This window comes from Condylura cristata, unplaced genomic scaffold (genome assembly GCF_000260355.1).
Source record: "Condylura cristata isolate star-nosed mole 26May11 unplaced genomic scaffold, ConCri1.0 scaffold00019, whole genome shotgun sequence".
Lineage (NCBI taxonomy): Eukaryota > Metazoa > Chordata > Mammalia > Eulipotyphla > Talpidae > Condylura > Condylura cristata.
Window position 1 is genome coordinate 8,904,585 of NW_004567120.1, and position 19,513 is coordinate 8,924,097.

The 19,513-nt window shown below is 35.1% G+C and overlaps 1 protein-coding gene across 1 annotated transcript in view; it reads left to right on the forward strand.

Moving 5' to 3' along the window:
- Positions 1 to 19,513, forward strand: part of DIAPH2 (diaphanous-related formin 2) — an 831,186-nt gene that overhangs the window by 662,723 nt on the left and 148,950 nt on the right. The window contains exon 26 of the mRNA XM_004685633.2: positions 18,145 to 18,240. Coding sequence (XP_004685690.1) covers positions 18,145 to 18,240 — 96 coding nt within the window. The remainder of the gene's footprint in view (positions 1 to 18,144; positions 18,241 to 19,513) is intronic.

Genomic DNA, 19,513 nt, shown 5'->3' on the forward strand with positions numbered 1-19,513 from the left:
TATTCTACTATGTACCTATATCCTATCTTCTTAATCATATCTTCTTAATCAGGTTGTCTCCAGTTCTTGACTTTTGTAAATAATGCTAGAATAAATATGGGAGTGCATATATCTCTCAAATTAGTTTTTTGTTTGTTTGTTTTGTTTTGTTTTAGTTTTTCAGGTAATGATCCATTAGTGAGATTAATGGTCATTTGAATTTTCTATTTTTAAGTTTTTCAGAAATATCTATACTGCTGTCCATAATGGTTGAAATAATTTATGTTCCCACAACTTTACTTAAAGTTTTCCACTTTCTGCATCTTCTCCAGCATTTGCTTCCTAGATTTTGGATCTGGTCTGAAGTGATACTTCAATGTTGTTTTGACTTGCATTTAATAATAAGAAATGATGATCATTTTTTCAATGGCCTGTTGGTAATCTGCATGTCTTTTTTGAAGAAGTGTCTATATCTTCTGCCCATTTATTAATCAAGCTGTTTGTTTTCTTATTGTTGGGTTTGATGTGTTCTTTGTATATTTTGGATATTAACTCCTTGCCAGATATATATAATATACAAATACCTTCTCCCATTCAGTAAGATGTCATTTTGTTTTGATTCTAGTTTCTTTGCTCTACAGAAGCTTTTCATTTTGATGAGATCCCATTTGTTTCGCTTACCATTAGAGTCAGGTTTTCAAATACATTTCTAATTCAAAGAGCATATCACCTGTTTTCTGATTTGTATTTTATGAATTCAGGTCTTCCATTTAAGTTTTTAATCCATTTTATACTAATTTTTGTGCTCTATAGTCTCACTCTTTTCCATGTATCTGTCCAGTTTTTCCAACACCATTTTTTTTTTTATATTATTTATGCAGACAGAACTGGGGTACAGGCCAGAGGTACAGGGGTGGTGAGAGGATCCACCAGAGACAGAGTGGGGAGCAGAACAGGCTGACTGAAGAAGTGCACTGCTGAGGGGAGCAGCGGGCGAGTCAGGAGAGGTCTGCTGCGCCATATGGGTCACCTCCAGGGCAAGGACCGAACTCATGCTGAAGTGGCTTTAGCTTCTTAGTGCTGTAACCCGCTGCTCCACCAGGGAGGGCCCTCCAACACCAAATATTAAGGAGATTTCCCTTGTTCCACTTTAAGATCATGGTTCTTTTGTCATAATTTTCTTCATATGTGTGTAGTTTTATTTCTGGGTTTTCAGTTTGTTCAATTTATCTGTGTATGAGTTCTTATTTTAATACCAAGCTTTTTTCATTACAATTGCACTGTAATATATTTGAATATATTTGAAGTTAGAGAGTGGAATACCACTAGTTTTATTCTTTTTTTTAGGAATATTTTTAGTATTCAGGGCCTTTTGTTATTACAAATAAATTTTGTGGTTGTTCTGTTTCTGTGAAACATGCTTCTGGGATTTTGATAGGGATTTCATTGAATCTATATTTTATTTAGATAATATTGTCATTTTAATTATGTTAATTTTTCTATTAGATGTGACAGAATACTTTTCCTTCTCTTTGTAGCTTCTTCCATTTCTTTCAACAGGGCTTTCACTTCTCTCATTAAATTTATTCCAAGGTACTAAACTCTCTTAGTTTTAACTGTAAATGATAGTATTTACACTCTTTTTACAAGCTCTTTGTAAACACAAGTTTTGTGGGCCCCCCCTAGTGGTGCAATGGTTTAGGACACAGCACTGCAAGCTGGCAGCAGCCACTTAAGTGTGAGTTCAATCCCCACCCCGGGAGGTGACCCACATGGCATGGCAGACCTCTCCTGACCTGCCCACTGCTCCCCTCAGCAGTGTACTTGGTCAGTCTGCGTGCTCTGCTCCCCACTCTGTCTCCAGTGAACCTCTCACTGCCTCTGCACCTTTAGCCTATACTCCACTTCTGTATGCATAAATAAATAGTAAAAACACAAACACACATATTTTGTGTATTAATTTGTAAAATTAATACTTTCTTAATTGACTATTTCCAATAGCTTTGCTTGTAATCTTTAGGATTTTCTGTGTATGTTATGTCATCTGAAAATAGTGATAGCTATACTTTTTCTTTTCCAACTTGGATGACGTCTATGCCGTTCCCTCATCTATTCTTGATAGCAATTCCAACACTATTTGAATAATAGTATTGAGAGAGGGCATCCTTATTTTTTTCCTGTTGTGAAGGATAAAGCTTTCAAATTTTCACCATGGAGATGATGTGAGCTGTGGAGTTTTTATATGTGGTATTTTCTATGTTAAGTTACATTCCTTCTATGCCTATTTTGTTGAGAAATTTTATCATAAATGGAGGTTTAATCTTTTCAAATGCTTTTTCTGCATTCCCACTTGCTCAAACAAATGATTCTAGTAATGTAGTGCTGGATTCAATTTACCAAGATTTTATTGAGGAATGTTTTGTATGCCCATCACAGATGCTGGTCTTTTTCTTTTTCCTGATGTCCTTCTCATGTTTTAGAGTCATAGTAATGTTGACTTCCTAGAATATGTTTAGCAGTCTTGCCTCCTTTTCAGTGTTACAGAAGAGTTTCAGAAGTGTTTGGAAAGAATAGGTATTAATTCGTTGAAAGTTTGATATAATTCACTACTGAAACCATCTTTTCCTGTGTACTTGCTTCATGGGAGACTTTTAAGTACTCTCCATTTATTTACTCCTGATTGGTCTAATCAAATTTTCTTCTTCCTGATTCAATCTTGAAATGTGTGCTTCTGTGAGATTTCTGTTTCTCCTAGGTTGTCCATTCTGTTGCTGTGCAAGTGTTTATAATGTGCTTTTTATTATTCTTTGTATTTCTTTAGTATCTATTATAACATCTCTTTCATTTCTGATTGTATTTGTGCTTTCTCTTCACATTTGTGAGTCTGATTAAAGATTTATCTATTTTTGTAATCTTTGCAAAAACACTTTTACATTGCCTTTTTACCTGTGTTTTGCTAATACATGCTGCTATTTATATTATTTCCTTCTATCTACTGACTTAGGTCATTTTTTTCCAGTTCTTTGATGGGTAAACATAGTTTTATTTTTTGTTATTCTTTTTCCTTCATAAGGTATGAATTGATTGCTACAAACTTTTACTTATCACAACTTTTGCTGTGTCCATTACAGCATAATAACATAATTTTTCATGTCTTCATTATTTATTGTCATTTTTTTGTGTGACCTTTGACTTCCTCCTTGACCTAGTAGCTTTTCAGTAATATACTGTTTATTCTCCACATATTTGTGGTCCCTCCCTAATTTTTGGTTAATTTCAAGTTTCATGTTGTCATGATCTAAAAAGTTGATATGATTTCAGTCTTTATAAATTTATTCAACTTGTTGTGTGTCCTAATTCATGTTCTACCCTTGAAAATTTCTGTGAGCACATGAAAAGAATGTTTTCTGCTTGTTGGAGTGTAATGGTCTATAAACATATATTATGTCCATCTCGTACAATTTGCCATTTAATGTTGTTGTTTCCTTGGTAATTTTCTTTCTGTTCATATAACTGTCTGTTCAATACTGTAGGTAGGATATTAACTTCCCCTACTATTATTGTGTTGCCTTCAATGTCTCTGTGTGTCTGCTAATACTTGCTTTATATGTTTTGCTGTTGCTATATTCAGTGCATATATGTTGAGAATTATTGTATCATCTGATTATATTGATCACTTTATCATTATAATAATATCCATTTTGTACCTTCCTATCTTTGTTGAATGGAATATATATATATATATATATATATATATATATATAAAAGATCTATTTATTTATGCATACAGAACTGGGGTAGAGGACAGAGGTGCAGGGGCTGTGAGAGGATTCACCAGAGACAGAGTGGGGAGCGGAACAGATTGAGGAAATACACTGCTGAGTGGAGCAGCAGGTGGGTCCACACCATGTGGGTCACCTCTAGGGCCAGAGATGGAATGCTCACTGAATCAGCTGCAGCTAGCTTGCAGTGCTGTGCATTAGTCCTCTGCACTACCAGGAAGGGCCTGGAAATATATATATATGTATTTTTTTAAGATTTATTTATACATACATTTATACATACAGAACTGGGGTACAGGCCAGAGGCTCAGGGGCGGTGAGAGGATTCACCAGAGACAGAGCTGGGAGCAGAACAGGCAGATCCAGGAAGTACACTGCTGAGGGGAGCAGAGGGCAGGTCAGGAGAGGTCTGTGGTGCCATGTGGTCACCTCTGGGGCTGGCTGGGATCGAATTCATGAGGAAGTGGCTTAAGCTTCTCAGTGCAGTGCTTTAACCCGCTGTGCCACCAGGGAGAGCCTGAAATATATTTTTATCTGATACAACTGTTAAAGGGCACCCCAATGTGAATTGGGTTGCCTGTCTGTGGGTCTTCATGCATGCTTATGATTCAATTGTATTATGGAAACACTCAAAAAGGTTAAATAATGGATTTATTGGAAAGAGGGAGAGAAATACAAGTTAACTGGAATGTCCTACCAGTTCTGCTGACTTGGATGGACTCCACTGGCACGCTGAAAACCGATTGAGAGCCAAAACAATCAGCTGGAACCACCAGGCCTAGAGACCCCCAGAGCCCACATGTCTGGTTTTATCCCAATCTGGCTGCTCAGCTCCTCCCTCACATCCCAGTGTGCTTCTCCTTGGTACTGATGGGATTTGGATTTCCAGTATCTGGAGTGGAGGTGGAGTTCATGAAACCTGTACCTGTTACACAACTAGAGGGGTGGCTACATCTTAAAATTTTCTGTTGATTTGGAGTACCAGTTTCCATCCCTTTATTCTATGTTTGTCCTTCTATTTTAATTGAGTCTCTTGTAAGCGGCATATAATTTGGTTTTTCTTCTTGAAACATCTGCTCATTCTGTACCTTTTAGATTGGAGAGTTCAGTCCATTTATCTTCAGGGTGATTATTGATACATGAGTGTCAAAGACACTTTGTCCCCGATCACGGATTATTGGGGTTCAGAACAGGCAGGGTCTCAAGGTGGGAATGGTGTAGGCCCTGGGAGATTCCTAGAAAAAGGGGGGAAAGGGGAGCGGGCTGGAAGAAGACAAGGGAATGGGAGTTGGGTGCAAGTCTTCCTGCTCTGCCTTCAGCAGAGGTTTATTTTATACACTTCAAACAGGCTGAGGGAAGATATTAGCATATGAAATGAGTTGAGATCACAATCACCCTTTTTTTTTTTTTTTAAGAATAGTCTGGGGTCATTTTGACCTTTAGTTGAGATTATAACATTTTTTTAATCAATCAAGGTTAAGAAAGGTACATAGATTTACAAAGTTTAAGACTACTATTGCTATATTTACCACAGTGAAGATTAACCAAAATAAAGTCCCTTAAACATTATCTATTACTGAAGGGCTTTCATTCTCATAGAGACTTCTTAGGGGTAAAGTAAAGTGAGGGCAAGAAGAGGACATTTCTTGTAAATCAAATTACAGTAAGGTTCTTTGAAAAACTTGTTAGAAAGTTTAAGTGAATTTTCTTCAAGTCTAGATGGTAGAAAACCTGATTAGCTCTGAATAGGGGACTTGGGTAAATTTCCATATCTAAAGCCTAGATAGTAGAAAGCTTGAGTGGTTATTTAGAAACTGAATAGAAGGCTCTGTGACATAGACTGATAAGATTTGGGTTTTCCTCAGTCTGGCAGTGAGAGAGACTTTGCAGTAAGAACCATTTGTTTTTATTAATCAGCCAGTTGTTTAATGACTTTTGACTTCAAGAGGAATTTCTCACCCTTGTGCAGTACTTGCTTGTCAGGGCCAGGTAGTTCCTTCTGAGGCTGAGGCAATCCAATGGTAAACTGAAGGTTGCTCCGAATGTTTTGATATTATGATTATACAAAAAAGGGAGGTCGTAACATAAGTTAGCGTGGGAAGTCTGATTTTTCAGAGCATTTCCCCTCTATCCATACCGTGTCTGTCGACAGAGGTTGCATAGCTTGTGTCACATGAGCACATGTAATTATCATTTTGTCTTTAGTTTTCTGGTTCTATCTATTTCCTTTTTTGATTATTGTAGACTGTCTTCATTTTAGTAGGAGAGCTCCTTTCAACATTTCTTGTAGGGGAGATTTTAGTGTCAGCTTTTGTTTTTATGGGAAAGCTTTATTTCTCCTTCATATTTGAAAAAGAGTCTTACGGTATGTAGTATTCTTTGCTAGCAATTTTTGCCTTTGACTGTTTTGCATAAGGCTTTCTAGTCTCTTTTGACCTGTGGAGTTTATGCTGAGAAATCTAATGAAAGCCTGATGATTATGTTACCTCATTTCTCCCCTCTCCACTCAACTTTTGATACTCTTGTCTTGAACTTTTGAGTATTTCACTATTCCATGTCTTAGCATATGAGTGCATTTCCATAACCTGGTGTTCCTTTAGCTTTATAAACATGTATATTCATTTGCTTCCCTAGGTTTGCAATTTTTTCTTTGACTTTATCTGCTTGTTTATTTCTCCTTCTCTACACTTTCTGGGATACCCATTTTCCTACATTCCATTCCTAATAGAGTCAGCCTGTTCTCATAGTCCTTCATATTATTTTAGATCTTATTTCTTTCTCTTTCCAACTAAATCATGTCTACTTCGGTATCTTTGAGCTCAGTGATTAATATTCAATACCTCCATTTGCTCTATTCTGCTACCATAGCTTTCTTTTGGAACTCTTGATCTCATTTATTGAGTTCTTTTCATCTTCAATCTGTTATTTTCTTATTTAAAGCTTGAAATGCTACCTTCTTTTCATTGATTGCCTTTCTGAGCTCATTAATTTTTCCGAATGTTGTTCTGTCTCTAAGATTAACTGTTCTAAAGTCTGTTCTAAAGTCTATCACTTTGAGTTACTTTTCTGAGTTTTCTTCTACCTTCTTGATTTTATTTGTAGCAGTTTTGGTTTCAAGGAGATCGAACTCATGCTTATAGTTTGATAGTGGTGAAACTTAACCCCTTGTGCCACCAGGGAGGCCCATGGATAATTAAATTAATCTTAAGATATACAGACCATGAGCTAATGGAATTTTTTGTAAGTAGCATTATTCAGGAGTAGCTGATTATTTGGATCTGAGTTGGAAACAATATTTTTAACAGTGGTTCTGCAGATAAGGCATCTCCATCATAAAAAAAAAACTAAAATCCTTTGAAAGTAAGATTACTTCTCAGAGTCTTACAGAGGCCACAGATGTCCAGTGATACTTTGGTCTGCTATCTATAAATTATCTTTCAGTAACCTCTTTTAATTCCATCAGGAAACAGCAGTGGGATGGTTAGGAGGACAAATCTATTCTAGTAGACATGAAAAGAATCAAGCCTTGCTTAGAGTGAGACTGGCTCTTTCCTGAAGCAAGTTATTGATCATCACTTTAGAGTTGCGGTATTTAGATCAAAGCTTAAAGGTAAATCCATCCCTTTCCCATTTTGAAATGTCAACATAAATTACACTATTGAATTATGATAATGCAAACCAGAAGTATATACCTTCAGCTCCGTTTTGGAAGCAAGTAGCTATAGGCAGCCTCTAAAAACCTTACCATGTTTCATGCCATGTGATTCTCATCTACTTTATAATTGGTCTAGAATTGATTCTTGACCCAAGGACATCCATCTGTATTTACTGGACTATTTTGTAAGAGAATACCTTGCATGAACACTCCTCCCAAAAGGCAATTCTGTACTGGTTGAATCAATCTGAGCTTTTTACTGAGGTGTAGAAACTCAAAGAACACAAAGAGGCAAAGCAATTTGCAAATGGCAGAAGAGAAAATAAATACTAAGTGTAGTAGGTGTATATGGGTAGAACACATAGGTAGGTGACAGTGGCCATCAAGATGCTAAAACAATACCCTCAGTGAATGACTACAGCTACAGTACTGGTGGGTTAGAGTCATGATTGTATCTTAAAGGGTGTTTCTTTTCTTCAGGGAGCCTTGCCATGCAGCTGATGAAGCTTATTTCCTATACCCCTTACTTCTACAAGCATTATACAACCCCCACTTCTGTTTCTTGTAAGTCAAGCAACATGTTTATGAAGAGAGTTACAGAGTAGCCATTTAAATAATATTCCTTCTTCCTGCCTCACCTGATAAAGGATCTAATTCCTCCGTGAGAGAGTAGGAAGTACAAGAGTAGGGAAGCACTCTCCCCTCCAAACATCTAGGCTTAAAACCAGCAAAGGGAGAAGGAAAAACTCAAAACTTTGGAGCAAATGTAAGATTGTATTTAAACTAAACCAGAATATTAAAGAATTATCCCAGGATGTAGTTAAGGGAGATTTGCCATTGCATGTATGGGAACAGTTGTGAGGAAAATGAAAAACAGGGTTCTCCTTGGTGGCGCAAAGGGTTTAAAGCACAGTACTATGAAGCTATCCACAGGCACTGTGGCACCAGTTGATCCCCAACCAGGGAGGTGAAAATGTTTTAAAAAAAAAGAAAGAAAATCATTTTTATGTTTTACCTTTACTGAGTTGAGAGTATTCAATAAAGTAAGTGGTTATATATGCCTATTTTTCATACCTTTTGCTTTTTACAAACAAAATTATATAATATCCTATTAAAAATATATATGATTCTCAATTTAACAAAATTATATAATACATATATATGATCCTCAATTTGAAAGTGGTAGTTGTAATAAGGACAAATAAGTTTGCAGCAATGTGTATTGTATTCTTCTGGGCATTCAGAAAAAAAAAGGTTATCAATCCACCACACCCCCCTCCCCCCTACACACAAGATTCCTTGCTTTTAACAAATATATTACAACACTTAATTTCCTGTGCAAAAAGTGAAATGAGGATGTTACTGCTTTTCTATAGTTGTATAGAAACTTGATTTCAGAGCTGATCTACCATAGAATCTAGTAAGCAAAAGATCACTACAGTTCAATAGCTGGGCTAGCGTATCAGCAATTATAAGAGTAACAGTTTCACAGCATTTTTAACTTGGCAGTTCGCTGCCATTACTGCCATAGTGCGTGTTATTTGTTAAAACATCCTGACTATAGTCACACGATGCCCATTACTGAAAAACCACATCTATCCCACACTAACCTTTCACCTGTGCTAGGTACTGAGAAAGATACCAGTACATTTGACTTCATGATGGAACTCTAGAAGTTAAACCTATACCTTTCCTTCTCTACTCTACTAGGCTTGTGTTTGTATTTCTTTAAGAAGTGGTTAGGCTTTTTATATGGTATTGTATTCTGATATGTCAATCCAGTTGAATTCATAAATAAGGAGCTAAGTCTTCTGTAAAGGAGCTGAATTTATTCTATGTCAATTAGGCTGTTTCTCAGATAGGAAATCAAAGCTTAGAAACTACATCTCCCACATGCCTTTGGAAAAAACAAAACTCTTTTGAAACTGCTCTTTTGAAACTAGTCTTCAAGAACTCAAATGTAAATGCAGATAGAAATGTATATAAAGGTGTTACTTCATTATACTGTCTCATTCTTGACTTTGGTAGTCTTAATGGAAGCATCTCCACTTAGCTGCTCATGTTCACTTACTTTGACTGCTCATGTTCATTCCCACCTTCAGTCTCTGGTGAAGCATTGTTCTACTATTCCAACAGTTGTCACGGTCCTTCAGCATCTCCTTGACAGCTTGTGAATTCCACAAGTATCTGTACCTAGTATGACATTAATGTTGACAATGAATACTATAAAATAGAAGTTGGAAAACTTTTTATGTAAACAGTCAGATGGTATTTTAGATTTTGTGGGCCAAAGGTAGGTATTGCAACTACTCAGCTCTGCTGCTGTTAGCATTAAAACAACTATAGACAACACATAATAAATATGCACAGCTATAATAAAAGTTTAGACAGAAATTTCATTTTTGTGGAATTTTCGTGTAACACAAAGTATTAATATTTTTCATTTATGTTTAAAAAGCCATTTAAAATATGAAAACCATTCTTAGCATAGGCTATGCAAAACCATGTAGTAGGCTGAAGTTTACCTCTAGGGCTGTGTTATTTTGGCAACCATGTTCCACAGACAAGCTTCCTGGGTTTATTTGTTGGTTGTTACCTTGCAACTATGTGACCTTGAACACATTTATGTAAATATGATCAGTTTCTTTACCTAGAAAACAGGTTAATAGGGGAATTCAAAGTAAATATCTTAGAATAGTGTCTGAGATATATGGCAAGCTATCAGATACGAGGTAGATATTAAGATTCCTACTTTACAAAACATCTTTTTCATTTCAGAAAATTCTTTGGTTTACTTGGTGGATGATTTTGAATTGACAGTTTTGAAATTTTTTCCAAATTTGTCTTTGCTTATTTTTCCTTTCACAAGTGTTCCATGCCCATAGTAAATGATTGATTTTGATAAGACACACAGACTATTTCAAAGGTCTCTTTGAAATATTAATTATTTAAAACATTGAATGTGAGATACTTTACCAGAGGCATCAACAGTGGTATTCTTGAGTTAACTTTCAGGTTTATTAGGTACTTGTTTATTTATAGAATGCTAATTTTCTTCTTCCAACCTTCTAGCATATAGGCAACTGGATAAAATGAACATACGTAAACATTATTTTTAAACTAACATTTGCCATTAAGCTGTCTTACCTTAGGCCAACTGCCAAAAGGTGCCTCTGGCTAAAAAAAAAAAAAAATTTCCTTCACTGAAACGCTACCATTAGAAATCAATTCTTTGTGTAAAGTTCCTCATTAAAGGGAAAATGCATTCGAAAAAGTTATCTCACTAATTCAGTTCACTTGACAAATTTTTAGGTAGTGCCAAGCATGTAGACATGGGGGAGTAATCACATAAATCTTCACTATTCATTACATTGACGTAAAATAACCAGTTATCTATGACCTTCTTATAGTATTTATTCCATGAAAGATTGTACCTAAAACATTAACCTTAAATTTAAATTGTTAAGTAAAAGTGTAATTTCACTATGAAGTTTATCTGGAATCTGATGATTTACCTCACTGTAGGAAACTGTTAATTAGCTGTTCTGGCAAGGAAATGAGATAATAGAATGAATGAACTCTCTAATCAACATTTCCCCCTATAGTTTTAACTCTAATTGCACTGAGATTAATTTTCCTTTTTGGTATATACCACTGTGCATGGCCTCAACCTGCGAGCATAATGTTTTTTTCTATCTTGTCTTACAAATTTTCAACTACTGCTTAATTACTACACTGCCCCTAGCTCAACCCATGGTTTCTGGTAATGTCTTCTAAGTTCCGATGTCCTCTTTCCCTCTTCAATGTTATCTTCTTTTGAGCAAGAGTATCTGCCTTCAGTACTTTATATTTATGGCCTTTTTTATTCTCTTTGGAATAGTATCTTGATTTCTTAGATAATGTATAATTTCCTAGGCTATTATATTTGTTACCATCTGTTGGTTTTTCAGGTCACCATTACCCCTGTTGTTCTTTCGTTTGCAGCTACACTGCAAACTAACACCAACTTCTTACTGGAGACTTTCTAGAGGCTTGTGAACTGCAGTACAAGGTGCTCATAATTTTTGTCATTGCACAACCAGTTGATACAGTGCCAAGTGGCTTAAATTATTTTATAAGAGCTATTTGTCAACCCTGGGTCTTCATTTTTAGATTCTAGAGAATGGATTTTGTATCTCTCTTCTTTGATAAGTAAGCAGTCTTATAATTTTGTTTGATCTACACATCCATATATCTTCCAGTATGGTCTTAATCTGGATCATAAGAGATAGTATGGAAAAAATTGAATATAACACTGATTTTTCTTGTATTTCTTTTATTACTGACTTCTTATGCTATCAACTTCCATTTAGTAATGCTCATTACTTTGATCAAAAAAGCAATTTTATTTTTCTCTTTATTCTTTCACCAATAATGCCAAAATTGACCATACAAATTTACCAAGTGTTACATGCACAATAAATATTTGTCACTAAGGCTTAATTTGTATTTTTTATATACTTATTTTCTTTCATTCTTTGACCCACTTTCCATATTACTGGGACAGTTTTCTTCTTTTCTTAATATTTTTCATTTGCAAAACTCCTGGTTGGATTTCTTTTAATTTAGTGAAATTTACTTAATATTTCCCTCCGACAACACCTTTGACCCTTTTTCCCTTCCCTTCCTTCTTAACCTCACTTCATTTGTTAATGTCCATTAGTTTTTATAAGTTTACTTTGTGGAATTTTCTTTAATGTAAGAGTTCAATCTTTGTCTTTGTCATTTTTAACTTGCTTTGCTATACATACATCTTCCTTTTTATTCTTAATGGAAATATTTCATCTTTTCTTTTAAGATTTATTTATGCATAAGGAACTGGGGTACAGGTCACCAGGTGCAGAGCCAGTGTGAGGATTCACCAGAGACAGAATGGGGAGCAGAGCAATCAGATTAACAAAGAACACTGCTGAGGGGAGCAGCAGGGCAGCTCAGGAGAGATCTGCTGGCCATGTGGGTCACCTCCCTGGCCAGGGATTGAACTCTTGCTGAAGAGGCCTTGGCTAGCTTTGTAGTGCTTTGCTGTCACCCCATTGTGCCACCAGGGAGGGCCCATTTTCTTATGGCTAATTTGTATTACATAGTGTTAATATACTACATCTCCTTGATCATTCATCAGTTGATGACCATTTAGGTTGGCTCCATGTCCTATATATTATAAGCCATGTTAAAATAAACATGGTAGAGTAATATAGTGTTTTGAGTTGATGGTTTCATGTTCTTTGGATAAATGCCCAGGAGTCAGATTGCTGGAACATACAGTGTTTCTATTTTAGATTTTTAAAATAAATCTAGATCTCTTCCCCAAATGACTGCATTTTACATTCACGACATTGTAATAAGACTCTTTCCTGTTGCACCTTCTCCAGCAATTGTGCCATTATCACAGTTAGAAAATCTATGATTTTGGTTTTAACCTACATCATCCTTATTAGAAGTCCTTCTACCCAATTGTATATTTGCCCTCTGGATATACTCATTGGTGAATTGTTCAGATCTGTGGCCCAAGTTATTTATTGAGTTATTTAGTTCTCTTCTGTTGAATTTTATTACTGTTTCAATTTTCAGGCTTGTGTTCAGTTTATTCAGTTCTTCTATTGCTTCTTGGTTTAGTTTTGGTAAACTAAATTGATCTAGAAATATGTTGATTTCTTCAAAAATTTTGAACTTACTGACATATAATTGCTCATAGTAATATCTTGTGATCCTTTGTTTTTCTATGCCATATGTTGTAATTCTTCCTCTTTCTACTTGTTTATTAATGTTTTCACTCTAATTTTCTTTGTTAGCCTAAAAAGTGTCATATATATTTTATCCTCTTGAATCACCTATTAATTTTGTTAATCTTACATAGTCTTTTCAGTATTTAGTTCATTTCTGTTCTTTATTATTCTTTCTATTAATGTTGGGTCTTGTTTGTTCCTCTTTTTTAAGTTGCTTTAAGTTTAGTATCAAATTGTTTGAGATTTTTCTCGCCTCTTAATGTGGTCTTATATTGCAATTATCTTCCCAATGTAAGACTATTCATAAATGTCACCTTTATTGTATCATTGTCTATTTGAAGATCAACCAATTACCTTTTAAGAGTTCATTGAAGTATATTCAAACTTCTTACTTCAGTACCCAGGACCCTTTAGAAATTTGCTCTGATCTTATATCTCTAACTGTAATGCTATATATCTTTCAACTCTCTTGCTCTTCTCATGGTTTTATCATGCACACCATGCATATTTGATTTCAAGTAGCTACACTGATTCAAAATGACCTTGATTCTTTTTTACCTTCCTAAAATTACATGGTATCAATACACAGAGTGAAAGATGTTAGAAATCAGAGATGAGCTTGCCTCTAATTGGTAGGAGCAAGAAGTAACTTTCTGGGATGAACATGGAACAGCAAATAGGTTGAGCCCAGTGTTGGTATTGCTTTCCCTTGTCCTCTCCTGCCTCCCTGCTGTGGCACCATTGTTATGGCAGATAGATGGCATGTGGGGACTGGGTTTTGTGTCACTAGAGGAACCCAACTATAGGGAAACCAAATCTTTTGTAATAGCCTAAATAACAAACCTTTGTGGAGGATGGCGATACAATTTGTTTCCAGATGAAACAAGGCTGTCCTCTCTAGAGGGAAACACTATGTCTTTGAAACATTTTCACTCTAAAAATTTCTTAGAAAGGATAAATCAGAATAAAGGTCAAAGAACTGTTGTAAAAAAAACTTCATGCTTCCCTACAAAGGAATAGTCCTTCACAGAGGTACAGAAAAAGCAATTTACCTAAGTGCTAATTCTAATCTGTGTCATCTCCATACACTTCTGGGGAAATAAAGTCAACACTTTACAAGTAAATGATTATGCTGAAGATTGAGACCAGCAGTTATTCAGCATCCACTGAATGACCAACATTGTGAAAATCATAAACAAAATGTACACCCCAAAGATAAGTAGCTCACACAGACTCTGCAGAACTGCATGCAGCCCACATAACTCCTCTAGACTGGATGTTCACCAATTGAAAAGTCGCCTCAGAACGTTATTTTTCAGACATGTGCTCATATATTACCATATTAAAATTGAAAACATTACCAAATATTTCCTTAGTATTTATTCAGTCAGTGAAGCAGCAACAGAAAACTCAGGTTTTATATGTAACTCAATAGAGCTTTTTTCCTTTTCACTAAGAAAAAAGAACAAAACTTGCTTACAACATCTTCCCCTGAGTTTGACCTCATAGGTCAAAAATTAAAAATAGCTATTCACTACTAATTACATCTAAGTAAGAATAAATATTCTAAGAACTTGAAAATCTTTAAGTGAACTGTCAATCTCCCACAATTCAATCATATATCAATTTCTTCTGAAATTGATTTATAATGAAGAATGAATGACTTTCAATGACTGTGTTGGCTTCCATTTTGCTTTAGTTGTTTGCTACTATCTGAAATATAAATCAATTCTACAATATAGTCATAAAACTTTAAGTCCCTTAGGCTTAGACATTTCATGAAATTTTCTCACTTTTGATAATTATCATGACGCAAACAAAGATGTAATGGTGGCCTGAAACATTTTTGTCCTTTAAAATATCAGTGCTCTTTATAATGGCCTGGGTTTTGTTTGTTTTGTTTTTGACATTTCCATTTAGCACTTTCCTTTTCAGCCAGGGCTGTATCAATCCAAGAACATGAGTATTGGTTCTTGAGATTGGTGGAGTAATATTAAATATTACAATGGCTTATGGCCCTCTAAAGGGCTACATAACAAGAATATTTACATAGTATATTTGTGGTGTTATATTTTGATGATGTGGGCATCAGGAAACAGATGTCTAAAATGCTTCTTGTGATGAGGTGAAAATTGTAATAATAAAAAAGATTAAGATACAATGATGTAGCGTAATTTTGATAAGTGTTGTCAGATGGCAACCACTAAATTAATCAAAAGCATTACTTTTCATTCTGTAGTTTGTCATATTGGTCTTTATCTTCTTAGTCCGTATAAAATAGCATTAGAGACTTTTAATGAAATAATATCCATAATGTTGCCATGTTAATTTTTCACATTTGCATATTATGTATGTTAAATCATAAGTATGCTATTGTATTTTGACTTATGTATATGTATTTATATAATCAGCACTCTATATTGTCTTTCTAAACACTGTTTTTAAAAGGGTAAGGAAATTCCACTGTAAGTGTGCTTCTTTCCTTGTTATATGTCTAGATCTCTAAAAATTCCTTCCCTCTCTTTGGGGAAGGAATAGGCTGTCATCTCCTGACAGCCTATTAAAAGTTGGCATCCATGGAAATTGCATCCTGTACCCCCTTCTCTTCTCAGGGTAATCTTAGCTTGCAAAGACACTCAAATCATTAGCTCCAATCCAGACATCAACCCTGTATTCTGTACCCATATTTCAAATGCTTCCCAGATATTGATGAGATATTCCTTGGGTATCTCAAAAAAGTGAAAATCATATTTTCTCAAACTTGTTTATTACAGTTCAGCTAGACTCCTTCCTTCCTTCTCAGTCACCCTCCTAGCCAAGTTCTGTTGACTACATTAATATCTTCAAAATATCTATCCTCTCCATTCATTCCTCTGTCCCTTTAGTTTAGGCCTTTATTTCTTACTTAGAAAATCACTCTACATTCCTAAATTTTCCCTCCTTTCTGTCATCCCAACCTCCAAGTCATTCTCCACAGTCCTCTGATAAGTCTTTGTAAAGTGTAAATCGAATCAAGTCATTCTAATGTTTATAACTGTGCTGTGTAATAATACAGTAAGTAGTCACATGAAACTGTTGTGCACTCAAAACACAGCTAATATGAAGTGAAATGTATAAAAATAAATACACAGATGACTACCTGATAAAAAAATTAAATATATAATTCTGTATGCATTAAGTTAAATATTTAATAATTTGTGTTTAATTTTTAATTATTTAATGTAAAATTAAGTGTTTGATTTTAAATATTTAGTAATATAATAATTTTACCTACATCATCATCTGGCTACCATGTGCCTAGTTATTTCATCATCTGCTAGCTGTCATGTCATATAGGCTGGTCTTGGTGTCAGGTGAATCTGGGTTTATACCTAGAGGCTGACCTAGGCTCAAATCTGGACTCTTCCACATGCCAAGTGGTATAATCTCAAATAAGATATTTAAACTGTAAATTTCAGTATCCCAGGCTGAAAAACAAATAGAAATACCTATTTCAGTGTGTTGTTTTTGAGAATTAAGATATATAACATGTAATGAGAACTTATGCATAAAATTGTCCTGGATATAAGCATACCAAACTCCTTGCAGTTCCTTTTGTCTTTCTATTCTAAAGAGCAAATAATGGTGCCAGTGTATCTGCAGGCTTAATATTCCTACAAGTACACAATCCCCTTTTCCTGGTTAGTTACTCAGATTCTACCGTCCTTTGGTTTTCTCCTTCTCACCAAGTATTAGACCTAAGACTTCTGTGTTTCCTATTATTTTTTTCATTCATCTCCTATACTAGAGAATTCATTTAAAAAGAATGATTGCAACATTGAAGAAATTTCAAGCTAAATGAAGAAAATTATCAAAGAAGATTTTAGCTTGTTCTTATCCTATAAGTGAATACTGACTATAGCTCAGTTCATTAAACAAAGTAGGATTTAAATTTAACCTTGGAATAGTGTCAAACAACTTCATCTCCTTTATTTCTCCCTTTCTCTCCTCTTTATTCTCCTGTCTAAATATGTTGGCTACCTCAGACCCACACATTTACCTGCCGCTCAAACTCACCGCACGTTAGGTTAGGGTCCTTTTCATCAGCTAGGCCAGTTAGGACACAGGGCCGCAGCTCATTGTGGATTGCTCAATGTAATAGAGAGTTTTTGGCAATTGACAACTGGAGACAAATGTTCTAACAAATCTTAAAGGTGTTTTTGATGACTAGAGCCATCAAAGATAAGAGTGGAGTGAAATGTTTTAAACGTGTTTCCATTAGAAATTTCCACAGACATCTTTTAAGTACTCTGCTCATGGATTCTTAACAGTTCTTTCCCACAAGAAAAGAAACACAACAGCATTCTAAATGGGATGATGTGACTCTGGCTATTGTTTCACAAATGTAATATGTGGCCTTTTAGACAATGTGGTCACCTTTTCCTGCTACAGTATCAGCATTTTGAAATAGGTAAAGGATATAGATTAGGTAAGAATTGAATGCAAATATGTTTTGCAAATTGTGTCTTGTGAGATAATAGCAGATGATGGTTGAATGTTGAAGGTGTTAATACAATCAGTATTTAACCTTGTGTAACTCTGCTTCATCAAATCACGCCCTGTGCATTGATTGCATTAAGCTGGGTCAGTGGTTTCTTGCTTAGGAATATCTTATAAGAATCTTAAAAGGAAGGCAGCAGTAGCTGATCAGCTACTGTTTATTTGCATACTGAGCGTGTCATCAATAATACAAAAGACAAGGTCTTTAAGTTGAAAGAACAGTGGGATTGGCATGAATTTTGCTTAATGGTGCGTAATAAGCAAAGTAGTCTGTGGTTCCAGAAACTGACAGGATCCATTATGTTAAAACAGATATATGTCTTTAATTTAGGGGTATTATGTAAATCTGACAGGAGTTTTTCCCTTTATTTTCCTGTAGTTTAACTTTAATTGCTCCAAGATTAATTCCAATTCTCCCTTCCTCCAGAGGGTGATGAGACTGGTGTGATGGATAATCTTCTAGAAGCCCTACAATCGGGTGCAGCATTCCGAGACCGCCGGAAGCGAATTCCAAGGAATCCAGGTAAAACGTTTTACAGCTCACGTGGTATTGTAAAACATGATGCACGTGGTCAGGTACCAGAAGCAACAACAACAGCAATAAAAACAACAAAATACATTCCTGTGAGTATTTTTACCAGTAAATGTGTGAAATATCAGGAGACTACTACAGGTAAGTGATAACAAATTTCAGTTTCCTAGAAGTATCTTTAAGTAACTGTAGACTTTGGTGGTGGTGGTGGGGGGGAGATGACATTTCCCCCCCCCCCAAAGAAAAAATTCAAAATCAAGCATTCTTGCTGTGTTTAATAATAAATATTTTAAATTATTGTTTTAAAAGTATGTGGTTTGGGTAAAAGATGGTTTAAAAACAAATATTAAATTATGAAAAGTAAGGATGTTACAATAGCTCTTAACATGTAAGGTAAGTGAGGTAATGCTTCTTTCTAGTCACCTTCTAGTCTTTGCTTTGGGTTTTGCAGTGCAAGAATTCTCCATTCTCCATGGAGAGAAGAGGCAAAGATAATCAAAAGCCCTCAAAGTACCAAAGCATTCAAACACATTTTTGGGTGTGATTGCGATTTGTTGTAATGCCATACTACGAAACATGATCTCAGAGGAGAAAAAACAACCTTTAATTAAAAAGATGTTCCCCTCTCATAAGATGTTTACCTTATGACTAAGGTAAATAATAGCTTCTCACAGGATAATCCAGACAGTCTGAGCTATTTATCCCACTCTTTGGGAGATTGTGTAATTTTAATTCATCCCTCACTCTCAAAGTAGAAGAAGAAATCAGTTGTGCTGCTTTTAAAAGTCCTTTTTATAGACTATAAAGTTACATATAGAAATAAAAGAAAAAAGGAAAGGAATAGCAAATATATAAACACTCCTTCATTTAATTTAGTAAGATTTGCCTTGAATTGTTTGCTTACCAAAAAATAGTCTGTATTTGAACTGAAAACTATTATGTAATTTGAATGAAAATTGGTGACTCTCAAAAAAACCATTGTATTCCAACAAACCAGTGAAAGAATCAGAACTCAATGCAGAGTTGTCCAGGAAAAATTTTGGCAATAGTGAAGTTCATGACAGGAAACAATGTAAATTATATTCACCTTTTTCACATTTGGGTCAATCTTTGTTTGTTTGAGAAGAGAGAAGTGTTTTGATTGGAGTATAAGACAGTATTTTATGTATGAAGACATTGAAGATGGTCTACAGTGTGTCAGACTGAATTGAAGAATATTGATTTCTATATGTATATATTCATGTTAATTCTTTAGTTAATACTG